This window comes from Panulirus ornatus, chromosome 68 (assembly GCF_036320965.1).
Source record: "Panulirus ornatus isolate Po-2019 chromosome 68, ASM3632096v1, whole genome shotgun sequence".
Taxonomy (NCBI): domain Eukaryota; kingdom Metazoa; phylum Arthropoda; class Malacostraca; order Decapoda; family Palinuridae; genus Panulirus; species Panulirus ornatus.
This window is the reverse complement of record NC_092291.1, coordinates 5,531,045-5,548,237: the sequence shown is the minus strand read 5'-3', so window position 1 is coordinate 5,548,237 and position 17,193 is coordinate 5,531,045. Positions and strand designations below refer to the sequence as shown.

The window sequence follows — 17,193 nt, the reverse complement described above, 5'->3', positions numbered from 1 at the left end:
AGTGAAGTGTTTTAGATATCTAGGAGTAGACATGGCAGCAAATGGAACTATGTAAGCGGAACTGAGTCATAGAGTGGGGAATAGGGCGAATGTTCTAGGAGCACTGAAGAATATATGGAAAGAGAGAACGTTATCTGGGAGGGCAAAAATGGGTATGTTTGAATGAATAGTAGTCCCAACAACATAATATAGATGTGATTCATGAGCTATCGATAAGGTTGTCCGGATGAGGGTGGATGCGTTGAAAATGAGGTGCTTGAGGACAATATGTGGCGTGAAATGGTTTGATCGAGATAGTAATGAAAGGATAAGATGGATGTGTGGTAATAAAAAAGTGTTTGAGAGAGCAGAAGAGTTTGTGCTGAATCGTTTAGAATATGGAGAGAGTGAGTGAGGAAAAGTTGGCAAAGAGGATACATGTGTCAGAAGTAGAAGGAACAAGGAGAAGGGGAAGACCAAAAGTGGAGATGGAAGGATGATGTTCAAAAGATTTTAAGCGATTGAGGCCTGAACATGCTAGAGGGTGAAAGGCATGCATGGGAGAGTGAATTGGACCTTAAAGGTGACTGGGAGGTACCGCCAACCTCGGTTGGGCCAGAACGCCTCAATCCCTTTTGGGGGGCTCTCTTCTCTCGGCCGTCTGAGCCGGATGAACGTGCCATAACCGATTGCGACCAAGAACATGGACAACTAGCAGGAGTTGTCACCGTAGGCGAGGTAGCACACCACCTCAAAGCCACCCGAACATCTGCCCCTGGTCCTGATAGGATGTCGACTCGATTACTGAAGTCCATTCCTCCGAGGATCCTGGCCAAAATGTTTAACCTGTGGCTGGCTACGTCTGCTCTACCAGAGCCACTGAAGGCAAACCGAACGGTGCTGATACCCAAGGTACCCAATCCAACCGAACCCAAGGATTATAGGACGATTACCATCTCTTGTGCCACAGTCCGCCTGCTCTATAAGATCCTGAGCAGCCGCATCTCGAGCCTCGTCCAGATCGATGAAGCTCAAAAGGCATTCGTCCCAATAGACGGATGCCTTGAGAACCTCACGATCTTGGATGCGATCGTCGGTCGTGCGCGGGCACACGCCCACAATGTGCACCTGGCATTCCTCGACATGGCCAAAGCATTCGATAGTGTTAACCATAGCACTATCGAGCGGGCCATGTCGCGGAAGGGCATCCCAGCCACCGTCAGGGCATACGTCATGTCGACGTATGACCGAGCCTTCACTCACATCGAAGGCAGCGGCGAGATGTCGGAGAAAGTGTATATGACTCGTGGGGTCAAGCAGGATGACCCCTTATCGCCAATTCTCTTCAACCTTGTGATTGACGAGGGAATCGCAAGGGTGAAAGAGACTGGTGTAAGGGTTAGGTTGGATGACCAAAGGGTATCAGCATTGGCGTTTGCCGATGATTTGGTCCTGGTGGCGCAGACGCCCACTGGCCTGCAGCAGGCAATGAACGTGATGGCTGAGACCCTCGCGGGGGGTGGGCTTCATGTTAATCCAGGGAAATGTCGTACCCTCAGCATGGAGGTCGACGGCAAACGCAAGACTTGGTACGTCAATAAAAATAGGACGTTCTACGTCTTGGGCAGTGCTGTCGGCTCCATGAGTGCTGAGGACGAATATAAGTACCTCGACGTTCTTGTCGGAGCTGGGGGGCGGCGAAAGTCCAACGGTGCCCTGCTAGAAGAGGGGCTCCTTAACATCACCAGAGCCCCTCTAAAACCTAACAGCGGATTGCGTTGCTTGTGGGACATCTGGTGCCCAAGCTCATGCATCGACTGGTGTTGGAGGAAGTTCATAAGACACAGTTAGCACGCATGGACAGGCAAGTGCGAGTGGCGGTTCGCCGCTGGCTGCGCCTAGCCCATGACGTGCCCTGTGCGTACTTCCACTCGGCAGCTGGAGATAGTGGGCTGGGTATACCGTCCGGTTGAATAAACAAGCGCGGTTCAAGAGATTACTCACCTCGACCGACTTCGTGATTCATGCGGCTGTCCGGGAGCCTGCGGTGTTGAGCAAGCTGCAGCGCTGGACCGGACCCGAATGCAATGCTGGTCTGCAGGCGGGTAATAAACCCGAACGCCTACACATATGGAGGGCCAATCTGGTCAGCACCGTTGACGGAGCGGGTCTCGCTCCATCTGCTTCCGTGCCTCAGGTTAGCAGATGGGTAAATAGCGGGAACCGGTTCCTGTCCGCTTCTGATTACGTGAAGGCCGTCCAAGTGAGGATAGGCGCATCACCCACCCCTGCCAGGGCGTCCAGAGGCCGGCCCGAGATCAACGGCCTCTGCGACACCGGTGCACTCGGGCACATCGCACAGATGTGCTCCCGTACCCATGGCGGGAGGGTAAAAGGGCACGATAATATCAGTGCATATTTGGCCGGACGATTGAGGCAGAGGGGTTACGAGGTGTTCTGCGAGCCGTGCATTCCAGTTGTGGGGTCCTTTCGGAAGCCGGACATCGTGGCTTCAAAAGGTACAGAAGCCTATGTGATAGATACCCAGGTCTCTGGAGTCCATTTCGCGCTTTCAGCTGCACACCAGCATAAGTGCAGCTACTACGGCACCCTTGAAGTCTTACAAGGCGTACGGGAACTCACCGGAAAGGGCACCGTGCATGTAACATCTGCCACATTAAACTGGCGTGGCGCATGGTGCCAAGAAAGCGCGAGTGCTCTCACTGGGCTAGGGCTGACATACCAGGACCTTGAGGTGTGCAGTGTCAAAGCCCTAACCTGGACCCACTCCCTTTACAGGATGTGGTCCAAGAGCACAGGTTAGCAATCGGGTCTGCCTTGTCCATCTGGTGTCGGCCACCGGGCAGGTTGAAGGTCATCTCCCCTTGTTGGTTTGGGGTGTGCGGGATAAGTCTGTTCTCCCGTGGCTCCCGAGCAGGTACCAGTTCCTGAGGTCGGGTTGTCGGGCGGGCGGTGGACGCCTTGGCGGGGTTGCCCATTGCTCCCGTCTGACAGGCCGCACTGAAAGGTTGAGTGGTGCTGGGAAGTCGCTGTGTCTTTATGTCGGTAAGGTATATTCGAACCATCATCTGACTGCCACCTCTTAACTTACTCCTACCTATGCTATCAGCAGTCTGATCTTAAATCTTCCTCTTATTGTGTCCATACAGTCTTCCTTCAATTAAACACTTCTTTCACTATCTACATGTAGATTGGTCGCTTACCGACAACCACCCCTTTTTCTAGAATTCACAAAAAGAAAAGCACAGTTTAGTAAGTAGTTAGATCTTCCCGCACGTCCCAATCACTAACTGGGAATCTATGAAGATTATATTGGGATCGACGTGCTGTCGGTGGACTGAACCAGGGTGAGTGAAACGTCCTGGGTAAACTATGAAAAGGTCTGTGGAGCCTGGTTGTGAATAGGGAGCTGTGTTTTCGGTGCAGCACACAAGACAGTTAGAGAATGGATGTGAACAGATGTGGCCTTTCTTCGTCTGTTCCTGGCGCTACCTCGCTAAAGGGGTACACGGCGATCTGGTATGGAGAAAGCAAGAGAGAGAGAGAGAGATAAAACTCGAATAAACGGTATTTTTGTAATCCGAAACGACCGATTTCTCCAAGCATTTGGAAAAACAGAAGTTTGACTGTGATTTTTTTTTTTATTAGTAATACGAGACTATTAACTAAAACATACTGTCACCCCCAAGATAATATTTGATCCCTCCAGGCGAAGAACCATCGGCGTCTCATCTTCAGTATAGGTTGATCCATACTATGTCTGTGGGAATTTTGGATGAACCTTTCACCTATGTGCTGGATGATACTACTGCAGTGGAAGTGTATGACGGAGAAATGCTTGCAGTTGGCTGTCTACTTCCTGATGATTGCCAGGGAGAGCCTCCTGAGGTTAGTGACATTTCGTTCATGAGAGTGAAATTAAGAAAAATGCACACAAAGAGCCACAAGAATTTTCTCCACATGATTCAATTTAATGTAAAGAGTGATTTATTCTTGATCACCATCTCTACCATCAGTGAGGTTGTGTCAGGGACAGAAGAAAGGTAGCATTCGCTCACATCCATTTGCTGTGTGTCTTGTGCAGATTCACTGAAACCGATTATCAAAGAATATCTATTCAGGTTGTAATACTGTACCATACATGAAATCTAATGAAATAACTGTAAACACACACACACACACATCGGGGCCTAAACATGCAGGAGGGTAAAAGGCGGGCAAGGAATAGAGTGAATTGGATCGATGTGGTATACCGGGGTTGACGTGCTGTCAGTAGATTGAATCAGGGCATGTGAAGCGTCTGGGGTAAACCATGGAAAGTTGTGTGGGGCCTGGATGTGGAAAGGGAGCTGTGGTTTCGGGCATTATCGCATGACAGCTATAGACTGAGTGTGAACGAATGGAGCCTTTGTTGTCTTTCCTAGCGCTACCTCGCACACATGAGGAGGGAGGGGGATGGTATTCCATGTGTGGCGAGGTGGCGATGGGAATGAATAAAGGCAGACAGTGTGAATTGTGTGCATGGGTATATATGTGTGTGTCTGTGTGTGTATATATATGTGTACATTGAGATGTATAGGTATGTATATTTGCGTGTGTGGACGTGTATGTATATACATGTGTATGGGGGTGGGTTGGGCCATTTCTTTCGTCTGTTTCCTTGCGCTACCTCGCAAACGCGGGAGACAGCGACAAAGCAAAATAATAAAAATAATAATAATAATAATATATATATATATATATATATATATATATATATATATATATATATATATATATATATATATATATATTTTTTTTTTTTTCCCTAACCCTCTCACTTTGCACACCACCTCGACCAAAACACCCTATATCTGCCACTCTATCATCAAACACATTCAACAAACCTTCAAAATATTCACTCCATCTCCTTCTCACATCACCTCTACTTGTTATCACCTCCCCATTTGCGCCCTTCACTGAAGTTCCCATTTGCTCCCTTGTCTTACGCACTTTATTTACCTCCTTCCAGAACATCTTTTTATTCTCCCTAAAATTTAATGATTTAATGATTTGGAAAATGATTTGGTAAACAGAGAAGAGGTAGTAAAAGCTTTGCGGAAGATGAAAGCCGGCAAGGCAGCAGGTTTGGATGGTATTGCAGTGGAATTTATTAAAAAAGGGGGTGACTGTATTGTTGACTGGTTGGTAAGGTTATTTAATGTATGTATGACTCATGGTGAGGTGCCTGAGGATTGGCGGAATGCGTGCATAGTGCCATTGTACAAAGGCAAAGGGGATAAGAGTGAGTGCTCAAATTACAGAGGTATAAGTTTGTTGAGTATTCCTGGTAAATTATATGGGAGGATATTGATTGAGAGGGTGAAAGCATGTACAGAGCGTCAGATTGGGGAAGAGCAGTGAGGTTTCAGAAGTGGTAGAGGATGTGTGGATCAGGTGTTTGCTTTGAAGAATGTATGTGAGAAATACTTAGAAAAGCAAATGGATTTGTATGTAGCATTTATGGATCTGGAGAAGGCATATGATAGAGTTGATAGAGATGCTCTGTGGAAGGTATTAAGAATATATGGTGTGGGAGGCAAGTTGTTAGAAGCAGTGAAAAGTTTTTTATCGAGGATGTAAGGCATGTGTACGTGTAGGAAGAGAGGAAAGTGATTGGTTCTCAGTGAATGTAGGTTTGCGGCAGGGGTGTGTGATGTCTCCATGGTTGTTTAATTTGTTTATGGATGGGGTTGTTAGTGAGGTGAATGCAAGAGTTTTGGAAAGAGGGGCGAGTATGAAGTCTGTTGGGGATGAGAGAGCTTGGGAAGTGAGTCAGTTGTTGTTCGCTGATGATACAGCGCTGGTGGCTGATTCATGTGAGAAACTGCAGAAGCTGGTGACTGAGTTTGGTAAAGTGTGTGAAAGAAGAAAGTTAAGAGTAAATGTGAATAAGAGCAAGGTTATTAGGTATAGTAGGGTTGAGGGTCAAGTCAATTGGGAGGTGAGTTTGAATGGAGAAAAACTGGGGGAAGTGAAGTGTTTTAGATATCTAGGAGTGGATCTGGCAGCGGATGGAACCATGGAAGCGGAAGTGGATCATAGGGTGGGGGAGGGGGCGAAAATTCTGGGAGCCTTGAAGAATGTGTGGAAGTCGAGAACATTATCTCGGAAAGCAAAAATGGGTATGTTTGAAGGAATAGTGGTTCCAACAATGTTGTATGGTTGCGAGGCGTGGGCTATGGATAGAGTTGTGCGCAGGAGGATGAATGTGCTGGAAATGAGATGTTTGAGGACAATGTGTGGTGTGAGGTGGTTTGATCGAGTAAGTAACGTAAGGGTAAGAGAGATGTGTGGAAATAAAAAGAGCGTGGGTGAGAGAGCAGAAGAGGGTGTTTTGAAATGGTTCGGGCACATGGAGAGAATGAGTGAGGAAAGATCGACCAAGAGAATATATGTGTCGGAGGTGGAGGGAACGAGGAGAAGAGGGAGACCAAATTGGAGGTGGAAAGATGGAGTGAAAAAGATTTTGTGTGATCGGGGCCTGAACATGCAGGAGGGTGAAAGGAGGGCAAGGAATAGAGTGAATTGGAGCGATGTGGTATACCGGGGTTGACGTGCTGTCAGTGGATTGAATCAAGGCATGTGAAGCGTCTGGGGTAAACCATGGAAAGTTGTGTAGGTATGTATATTTGCGTGTGTGGACGTATGTATATACATGTGTATGGGGGTGGGTTGGGCCATTTCTTTCGTCTGTTTCCTTGCGCTACCTCGCAAACGCGGGAGACAGCGACAAAGCAAAAAAAGAAAAAAAAAAAAAATATATATATATATATATATATATATATATATATATATATATATATATATATATATATGTATATATATATATATATATATATATATATATATATATATATATATATATATATATATATATATATATATATATCATTTTTCATTATACTTAATTGCCGTCCCCCGCGTTAGCGAGGTAGCTTCAAGGAAACAGAAGAGGAATGGCCCACCCCACCCACATACATATGTATATACATAAACGCCCACACACTCACATATACATACATATACATTTCAACGTATGCATACATATACATACACAGACACATACATATATAACATGTACATATTCAAACTTGATGCCTTCATCCATTCCCGTCGCCACCCCGCCACACGTGAAACAGATCCCCCCCCCCTTCTCCAGCGAGGGAACAGGGGAGAAAGAATACTAACCACGTTTTCCCTGCGTGTCGTAGAAGGCAACTAAACGGGGAGCGAGCGGAGGGCTGGAAATCCTCCCCTCTCATTTTTTTCTAATTTTCCAAAAGAAGGAACAAAGAAGGGGGCCAGGTGAGGATATTCCCTCGGAGGCCCAGTCCTCCGTTCTTAACGCTACCTTGCTAATGCGGGAAATGGCGTATAGTTTGAAAGAAAGAAAGAATATATATATATATATATATATATATATATATATATATATATATATATATATATATATATATATATATATATATATATCCACCCATATACGCATGTATATACCTACACTTCCACACACGCACATATACATACCTATACATTTCAACGTATACATATATATACATACACAGACATATACATGTATACCCATGTACATAATTCATACTTGCTGCCTTTATTCATTCCCGTCGCCACCCCGCCACACATGAAATGACAACCCCCTCCCCCACATGCGCGCGAGGTAGCGCTAGGAAAAGACAACAAAGGCCACATTCGTTCCCACTCAGTCTCTAGCTGTTATGTATAATGCACCGAAACCACAGCTGCCTTTCCACATCCAGGCCCCACAAAATTTTCCATGGTTTACCCTTGACACTTCACATGCCCTGGTTCAGTCCATTGACAGCACGTCGACGCCGGTATACCACATCGTTCCAATTCACTCTATTCCTTGCACGCCTTTCACCCTCCTGCATGTTCAGGCCCCGATCACTCGAAATCTTTTTCACTCCATCCTTCCACCTCCAATTTGGTCTCCCACTTCTCCTCGTTCCCTCCACCTCTGACACATATATCCTCTTTGTCAGTCTTTCCTTACTCATTCTCTCCATGTGACCAAACCAATACACCCCTCTACTGCTCTCTCAACCACATTCTTTTTATTGCCACACATCTCTCTTACCCTTTCATTACTTACTCGATCATACTACCTCACATCGCATATTGTCCTCAAACATCTCATTTCCAACACATCCACCCTCCTCCGCACAACCCTATCTATAGCCCGCGCCTCGCAACCATATAACATTGTTTGAACTGTTGAACCACTATTCCTTCAAACATACCCATATCTGTTTTCCGAGATCATGCTCTTGCCTTCCACACATTTTTCAACGCTCCCAGAATTTTCGCCCCTTCCCCACCTTGTGACTCACTTCCGCTTCCATGGTTCCATCCGCTGCCAAATCCACTCCCAGATATCTAAAAAACTTCACTTCCTCCAGTTTTTCTCACTTGACTTGTCCCTCGACCCTACTATACCTAATAACCATGCTCTTATTCACATTTACTCTCAGCTTTCTTCTTTCTCACACTTTACCAAACTCAATCACCAGCTTCTGCAGTTTCTCACATGAATCAGCCACCAGCGCTGTATCATCAGCAAACAACAAGTGATTCACTTCCCAAGCCCTCTCATTCACAACAGACTGCATACTTGTCCCTCTCTCCAAAACTGTTACATTCACCTCCCTAACAACCCCATCCATAAACAAATTAAACAACCATGGAGACATCACGCACCTCTGCCGCAAACCGACGTTCACTGAGGACCAATCACTTTCCTCTTTTTTTACTCGTACACATGCCTTACATCCTCAATAAAAACTTTTCACTGCTTCTAACAACTTTCCTCGCACACCATATACTCTTAATACCTTCCACAGAGCATCTCTATCAACTCTATTATATGCCTTCCCTAGATCCATAAATGCTACATATAAATCCATTTGTTTTTCAAAGTATTTCTCATACATTTTTCAAAGCAAACATCTGAACCACACATCCTCTACCGCTTCTGAAACCACACTGCTCTTCCCCAATCTGATGTTCTGTACATACCTTCACCCTTTCAGTCAATACCCTCCCATATACTTTCCCAGGAATACTCAACAAACTTATACCTCTGTAATTTGAACACTCACCTTTATCCCCTTTGCCTTTGCACAGTGGCACTATGCATGTATTTCGCCAATCCTCAGGCACTTCACCATGAGCCATACATACACTGAATATCCTTACCAACCAGTCAACAATACAGTCACTCCCTTTTTCAATAAATTCCACTGCAATACCATCCAAACCCGCCGCCTTGCAGGATTTCATCTTCCGCAAAGAGTTCACTACCTCTTATCTGTTTACCAAATCATTCTCCCTGACCCTCTCACTAAGCACACACACACACACACACACACACACACACACACACACACACACACACACATATATATATATATATATATATATATATATATATATATATATATATATATATATATATATATATATATATATATTTCTTTTTCTTTCTTTTAAACTATTCGCCATTTCCCGCATTAGCGAGGTAGCGTTAAGAACAGAGGACTGGGCCTTTTTTGGAATATCCTCACCTGGCCCCCTCTGTTCCTTCTTTTGGAAAATTAAAAAAAAAAAAAAAAAACGAGAGGGGAGGATTTCCAGCCACCCGCTCCATCCCCTTTTAGTCGCCTTCTACGACACGCAGGGAATACGTGGGAAGTATTCTTTCTCCCCTATCCCCAGGGATAATATATATATATATATATATATATATATATATTTTACTCTTGATAACCATATCCCGCGTCAGCGAGTTAGCACCCGGAAACAGATGAAAGACCCATCCGCTCATATACAGACATATATACATACATGCTTATACACGTGCAATACATACATATACATATCACATATACACATATACATACATATGCATCGCTACTCCCCGCTTCCACAAAGTAGCGCCAGGAAAACAAACAAAAAGGCCACATTTGCTCAAACTCAGTTTCTAGCTGTCCTGTGTAATGCACCGAAACCACAGCTCCCTATCCACATCCAGGCCCCACAGACCATTTCATGGTTTACCTCAGACGTTTCACATGCCCTGGTTCACTCCATTGACAGCACGTAGACCCCGTTATACCACAACCTTCTACCTCCAACTAGGTCTCCCACTTATCTTTGTTCCCTCCACCTCTGACACATATATCCTTTTCGTCAACCTTTCCTAACTCATTCCCTCCATAAGTTCAAACCATTTCAAAACACCCTCTCCTGTTTTTTTGTTTTTTTTATACTTCATCACCGTTTCCCGTGTACGAGAAGTATCGCTAGAAACAGACAAAGAAAGTCTGCTCCCCGAGATCACAGCTACCCATACACAACCTGGCCTAACTGTCGTTTCCATGGTTTACCCAGGAAGCTTCACGTTCCTTGGTTCAGCTCAGTGACAGCACTTCGACGCTGAAGTTACCATATCCCTTCAATTTATTCTATCCCTTTCATGCTTTCACCTCCCTACATATTCAAGCTCAGATTGTTCAGATCCTTTTTTCACACCATCCTTCTACCTCCAATCTGGTCTCCCGGTTCTCCTTGTTCCCTCCACTTCTCAAACATATATCCCCTTTGTCAACCTTTCTTCATCCACTCTTTCCATATGTCCAAACCATTTCAACACTCCCACTTCTGCTCTGTCCACCACACCCCTTTTATTACCACACATCTCTCTTACTCTTTCATTGATTACTCGATCAAACCACCTCACACCACATATTTTCCTCAAACATTTCATTTCCAACACATCCACCCTCCTCCATACAACCCTATCTATAGCCCATGCCTCGCAGCCATATGATACTGTTGGAACTACTATTCCTTCAAACATACCCATTTTTGCTCTCTGAAATAATGTTCTCTCCTGCCACACATTCTTCATCGCTCCCAAAACCTTCGCCCCCTCCCCCACCCTGTGACTCACTTCTGCTTCCATGGTTCCATTCGTTGTTAGGTACACTCCCAGATATCAAAAACACTTCGCTTCCTCCAACCTTTCTCCATTTAAACTTACATCCCAGTTAACTTGTTCCTCAACCCTGCTAAACCTAATAACGTTGCTCTTATTGACATTTACTCTCAACTTTCTCCATTCACACACTTTTCCAAACTCAGTCGCTAACTTCTGCAGTTTCCCACTTGAATCAGCCGCTAGTGCTGTATTATCAGCGAGCAACAACTGACTCACTTCCCAGACCCTCTCATCCCCAACAGACTGCATACTCGTCCCGCTCTCCAAAACTCTTGCACTTACCTCCCTAATCACCCCATCCATTAACAAATTAAACGACCACGGAGACATCACACACCCCTGCCGGAGACAGACCTTCATTGGAAATCAGTCACTCTCCTCTCCTCCTACTCGTACATATGCCTTGCATACTTGGTAAAAACTTTTCACTGCTTCTAGCAGCTTAACTCCCACACCATATACTCTTAAGACCTTCCACACAACATCTCTATCAACTCTATCACATGCCTTCTCCAAACCCATAAATGCCTCATACAAATCCACCTGTTTTTCTAAATGTTGTTACTCACACACAGTCTTCAAAGCAAACACCTGATCCACGCATCCTCTACCACTTCTGAAACCACACTGCTCCTTCCCAATCCGATGCTCTGTACATGCCTTCACCCTCTCAGTCAATACCATCCCATACAATTTTCCAGGAATACTCAACAAACTCATGCCTCTGTAGTTTGAACACTCATCTTTATCCCCTTTTCCTTTGTACAATGGCACTATACATGAATTCCGCCAATCCTCATGCACATCACCATAATCCATACATACACTGAATATCCTTACCAACCAATGAACAACATAGTCACCCCTTTCCGCAAGGCTTTCACCACCTCTTCTCTCTTGACCAAACCGTTCTCCCTGACCCTCTCACTTCGCACACTACCTCTACCAGAACACCCTACATCTGCCACTTTATCATGAAACACATTCAACAAACCTTCAAAATACTCACTCCATCTCCTTCTCACTTCATCACTACCTGTTATCCCTTCCATCCTTGCCCCCTTCACCGATGTTCCCATTTGTTCTCTTGTTTTTCGCACGTTATTGACCTCCTACCAAAACATATTTTTATTCTCCCTAAAGTTTAATGATACTCTCTCACCCAAACTCTCATTTGCTCTCTTTTTCATCCCTTACACTTTTCTCTTGACTTCTTGCCGCTTCCTTTTATAAATCTCCCAGTCATTTGCACTCCTTCCTCATAAGTATCGTCCAAACGCCACTCTTTTCTCTTTCACTAACAACTTTAGTTCTTCATCCCACCACTCACTTCCCTTTCTAATCTGCCCACCTTTCTCATGCCACATCCTGGTCTCAAAAGTTTCATTTCCAACTGATCTACCGTCGTCACGCATCATATATAGCCCATGACTCGCATCCATAGAACTTGGCTGGGACTCTGTACGTTCAAGATTGTGCCCGCCCAGACAACGACCTTTCTTTTCGTACATTCTTCAGTGCACCCACCACAACCCTCGTCCTCTCACCCAACATATGACACTTCCGTTTCCATTCACTTTCGGGTATCTAAAACAAATTACTTCCGATTTTTCACTATTTAAACTCACACCTTAACCAACCTGCCCCTCATCCCTGCTAAACCAAAAAGCCTTGCTTTTATTCACATGTACCCTCAATATGTACTCTCACACACTCTTCCAAACTCATCCACCAACTTCTGCAGTTTCATACTTGAATCTGCCACCAGCGCTGTATCATCGGCAACAACGGACTTGCTTCCCAAGCCCCCCTTATCTTCTAAACTCTGCATATTAGCCTCATTTTATGAGATTCTGGCATTTACCGCCCTCATCACCCCATCCATAAACAAATTAAACCGCCGTGGTAACAAAACACATCCCTATTGCAGACCAACCTTCATTTGGAATCATTTACTTTCCTTTCTTCCTACTCTTGAACATGTCCTATACTGTTGATAGAAACTTCTCACTACTTCGAGCAGCTTTCCTCCCACACCGAATATTCTTTAGGCCTTCCACAAGGCATCTCTATCATCCATATCACACCCTTTCTCCAGATCCATAAATGCCACATACAGATTCGTTTCTCTTAAGTTTTTCTCACACATATTCTTTAAAGCAAACACATGATTCATATATCCTCTATCACTACTTAAACCATACTGTTCCTTCCTAATCTGATGCTATGTACATATTTGTTTATCAACAGACAAACAACAAGAAAACATTAAAGACTGTATGTCTCATAAAGCAGTAATTTTCAGATCAGCACAAGACCGAAACACACCACAGAATCTACAAACGTTGTTGTGTCTTACCAAGGTGCCACCACAGTCTCGAAAGAAGAACTTCTATCAATGAGGTTTGTGGGGAGAAATTATTCTATGAAATTCTAAGAAACTATTTCATGAGCTGATTTAAAAGAATACTCAAGTTTCATCTTTATCTGATGCTTTGGTTTCTTTACATTACCACTTACCACATGATATTTATTTTCCTTCGTCTTTCTTTTCCTCTTCTTATAAGGTTTCCTTGTTCAAGAGTCGTGTTCAAATACCAGAGGAACACAGACTAATACAAACTATATTTGCTTGTTTCTTTTCACATTCATTATCTAACCTTTTATACCAGATGGCCATGACTGGGGCCTACTGTTGCCCATGGCCATGTTGACTACTAAGGAAAAAAAAATAGAAACCAAGTTGTGCCAAACTGACTATAATTAGCAGTATTGTATCCTACCGTGATATTTCATTTCTCTATGTAATATATATATATATATATATATATATATATATATATATATATATATATATATATATATATATATATATATATTATACTTGATCGCTGTTTCCCACGCCAGCGACGTAGCGCCAGGAAACAGGCGAAGGATGGCCCATTCAGTAATATACACATGTATGTAAATAAACGTCCATACACGCACATATACATATCAACATATACACATACACATAGACATATACATGTATGCACATGTACATATTCATACTTTCTTGCCTTCATCTATCCCTGGCGTTACTCCATCCCTCAGGAAACAGCATCGTTACCCCTTGCTTTACCGAGGTAGCTCCAGGAAAACAGACAAGAAAAGGCAACATTTGTTCACACTCAGTCTCTAGCTCTCATGCGTAATGCAATGAAACCACAGCTCCCTATCCAAATCCAGGCCCCACAGATCTTTTCATGGTTTGCCCCACACGTTTCATATCCCCTGGCTCAGTCCATTGACAGCACGTCGACCCTGGTGTATCATATCGTTCCAATTCACTCTATCCTTGCACGCCGCTCACCTTACTATATCGTCAAGCCCCTATCGCTCAAAATCACACCCCTGCCGCAGACAGCCCTTCACTAAGAACCAGTCATTCTCCTCTTTTCCTACTCGTACACATGCCCTGCACCCTTGATGAAATCTTTTCGCTGCTTCTAGCAGCTTACCTCCCACACCATATACTTCTAAGACCTTCCACAAAGCATATCTATCAACCCTATCACATGCCGTCCCCAAATCCATAAATGCTACATACAAATCCATCTGTTTTTCTAAGTATTTCTCCCACACATCATCTACCACCTCTGAAATCAAACTGCTCTTCCCCAGTCTGATTCTCTGTACATGCCTTCACCCTCTCAAGCAGTACCCTCCTATACAATTTCCCAGGATTACTCAACAAACTTATGCCTCTGTAGTTTGAACACTCACCCTTATCCCTTCTGTTATTGTTCGACGGCACCATGCATGCATTCCGCCAGCCCTCAGGCACCTCACCGTGATCCACACACACACACACACACACACACACACACAAACACACACACACACACACACACACACACACACACACACACACACATTATATATATTTTTTTTTTTTTTGCTTTGTCGCTGTCTCCCGCGTTTGCAAGGTAGCGCAAGGAAACAGACGAAAGAAATGGCCCAACCCACCCCCATACACATGTATATACATACACGTCCACACACGCAACACACGCAACTATACATACCTATATATCTCAATGTACACGTATATATATACACACACAGACATATACATATATACACATGTACATAATTCAGACTGTCTGCCTTTATTCATTCCCATCGCCACCTCGCCACACATGGAATAACATCCCCCTTCCCCCTCATGTGTGCGAGGTAGCGCTAGGAAAAGACAACAAAGGCCCCATTTGTTCACACTCAGTCTCTAGCTGTTATGTAATAATGCCCGAAACCACAGCTCCCTTTCCACATCCAAGCCCCACAGATAGATGGATAGGTAGATATGGAAAAATAAAAACAAAAGCTCCAAGCTTTTTGATTGATATTTCAATCCATTTTCAAGAATAAAGTTAACATGAACAATGAAATATACGTCAAATCAGCCAACACCACAGCTTAGGAAACAAGGAACAGTTGATATGAAAAACATGTAAAGGTTAACCAAAACGGTCAAATGACTCTACCTGGCTAAGGGCGTTAGGTCAGCTGCTGCTTTCTTAATACTGCCACATCTCAGCAGAGATCTTATCAAGATGTTATCTAATTCATACATTTCTCCATTCATGTCCATGGTGCTAATAACTTTGATGAGACAGGATTAAACAATAAGCCTTTGTATAACTGATACACAAGGGAAACAATTTTGACTCTCTTTCCCCCCAATTCATTGAATGAATATACTGCCACACATCTTTGTTACCCTTACATTACTTACTCATCAAACCACCTCACATCACATACTGTCCTCAGAGATTTCATTCTTGATACATCCACCCACCTCCGCACAGCCTTATCTATAGCCCATGCCTCTCATCCATATAATATTCTTGGGACGACTGTTCCTTCAAACATACCCTCCCAAATAGATATCACTCTTTTCACACATTCTTTAGCGCTCCCAGAAACTTCGCTCCCTCCCCCACCCTATGACTCACTTCCACGGTTCGATCTGCAGCCATGTCTACTCCCAGATATCTAAAATACTTCACCTCCAATTTTTCTCTATTCAAACTCTCACCCCAACTAACCTATCCCTCAACCCTGCTAAACTTAATAACCATGCACATATTCATATTTACTCTCAACTTTCTCCTCTCACACACACATCCAAACTTAGTCACCAACTTATGCAGTTTCTCAATCGAATCTGTCACCAGTGCTGTATCATCAGCAAACAACAACTGACTTGCTTCCCAGGCCCTTTCATCCTCCACAGATTACATTCTCGCCACCATTTCTAAGATTTTCACACTTGCCTCCCTAACCCCCCCCCCCCCCAACACCTCCATCCCCCAACCAAAAGCATATTGAACAACCATAGCGACATCACATACCGATGTCGCAGACAAATCTTCACTTGGAACCATTCACTCCCCTCTCTTCTTACTCATACACATGCCTTACACCCTTGATTAAAACTTATCTGCTTCTAGCAGCTTTCCTTTCACATTTGTTCCTATGACCTTCCACAAAAACATCTCTATCAACCCTATCATATGCTTTCTACACATCCATAAATGCCACATACAAATTCATCTGTTTTTCTAAGTATCTTTCTCACACATTCTTTAAATCAAACACCTGGTCAACACATCCTCTACCACTTCTGAAACCACACTGCTCCTCCCCAGCCTGATGCTCTGCACATGATTTCAACCCCTTAATCAACACTTTCCCATACAACTTAACAGGTACCTTCGAAACAAACTTATGACCCTTTAATTTGAATACTACATCTCTGTCCTCCTTGCTTTTATATAGTAGCACCATACATGCATCCCACCAATCCTCAGGCACCTCATCATGATCCATACATATGTTGAAAATCCTTTCCAGCCAATCAACAATCACTCGATTCTAATCAAATTCAGCTGCAATACCAGTCACTCCTGCTGCCTTGTCGCATTTCATCTTATGCAAGGCTTTCACCACCTCTTCTCTCTTAGTGTACAAATTATCAAAGAACATTCAAAACCCAATAAGAACGAAGTACTATATGCACATCCGCCTAATGGTATTATTCAGTCTATCCCAGCTACCTATATTCA

General features: G+C 43.9%; 1 protein-coding gene across 1 annotated transcript in view; it reads left to right on the top strand.

Moving 5' to 3' along the window:
• Positions 1 to 3,723: 3,723 nt before the first annotated feature.
• The window catches only part of LOC139747271 (uncharacterized), an 81,314-nt gene continuing 67,844 nt past the window's right edge, over positions 3,724 to 17,193 (top strand). The window contains exons 1-2 of the mRNA XM_071659367.1: positions 3,724 to 3,888; positions 13,386 to 13,483. Coding sequence (XP_071515468.1) covers positions 3,757 to 3,888; positions 13,386 to 13,483 — 230 coding nt within the window. The 5' untranslated portion in view covers positions 3,724 to 3,756. The remainder of the gene's footprint in view (positions 3,889 to 13,385; positions 13,484 to 17,193) is intronic.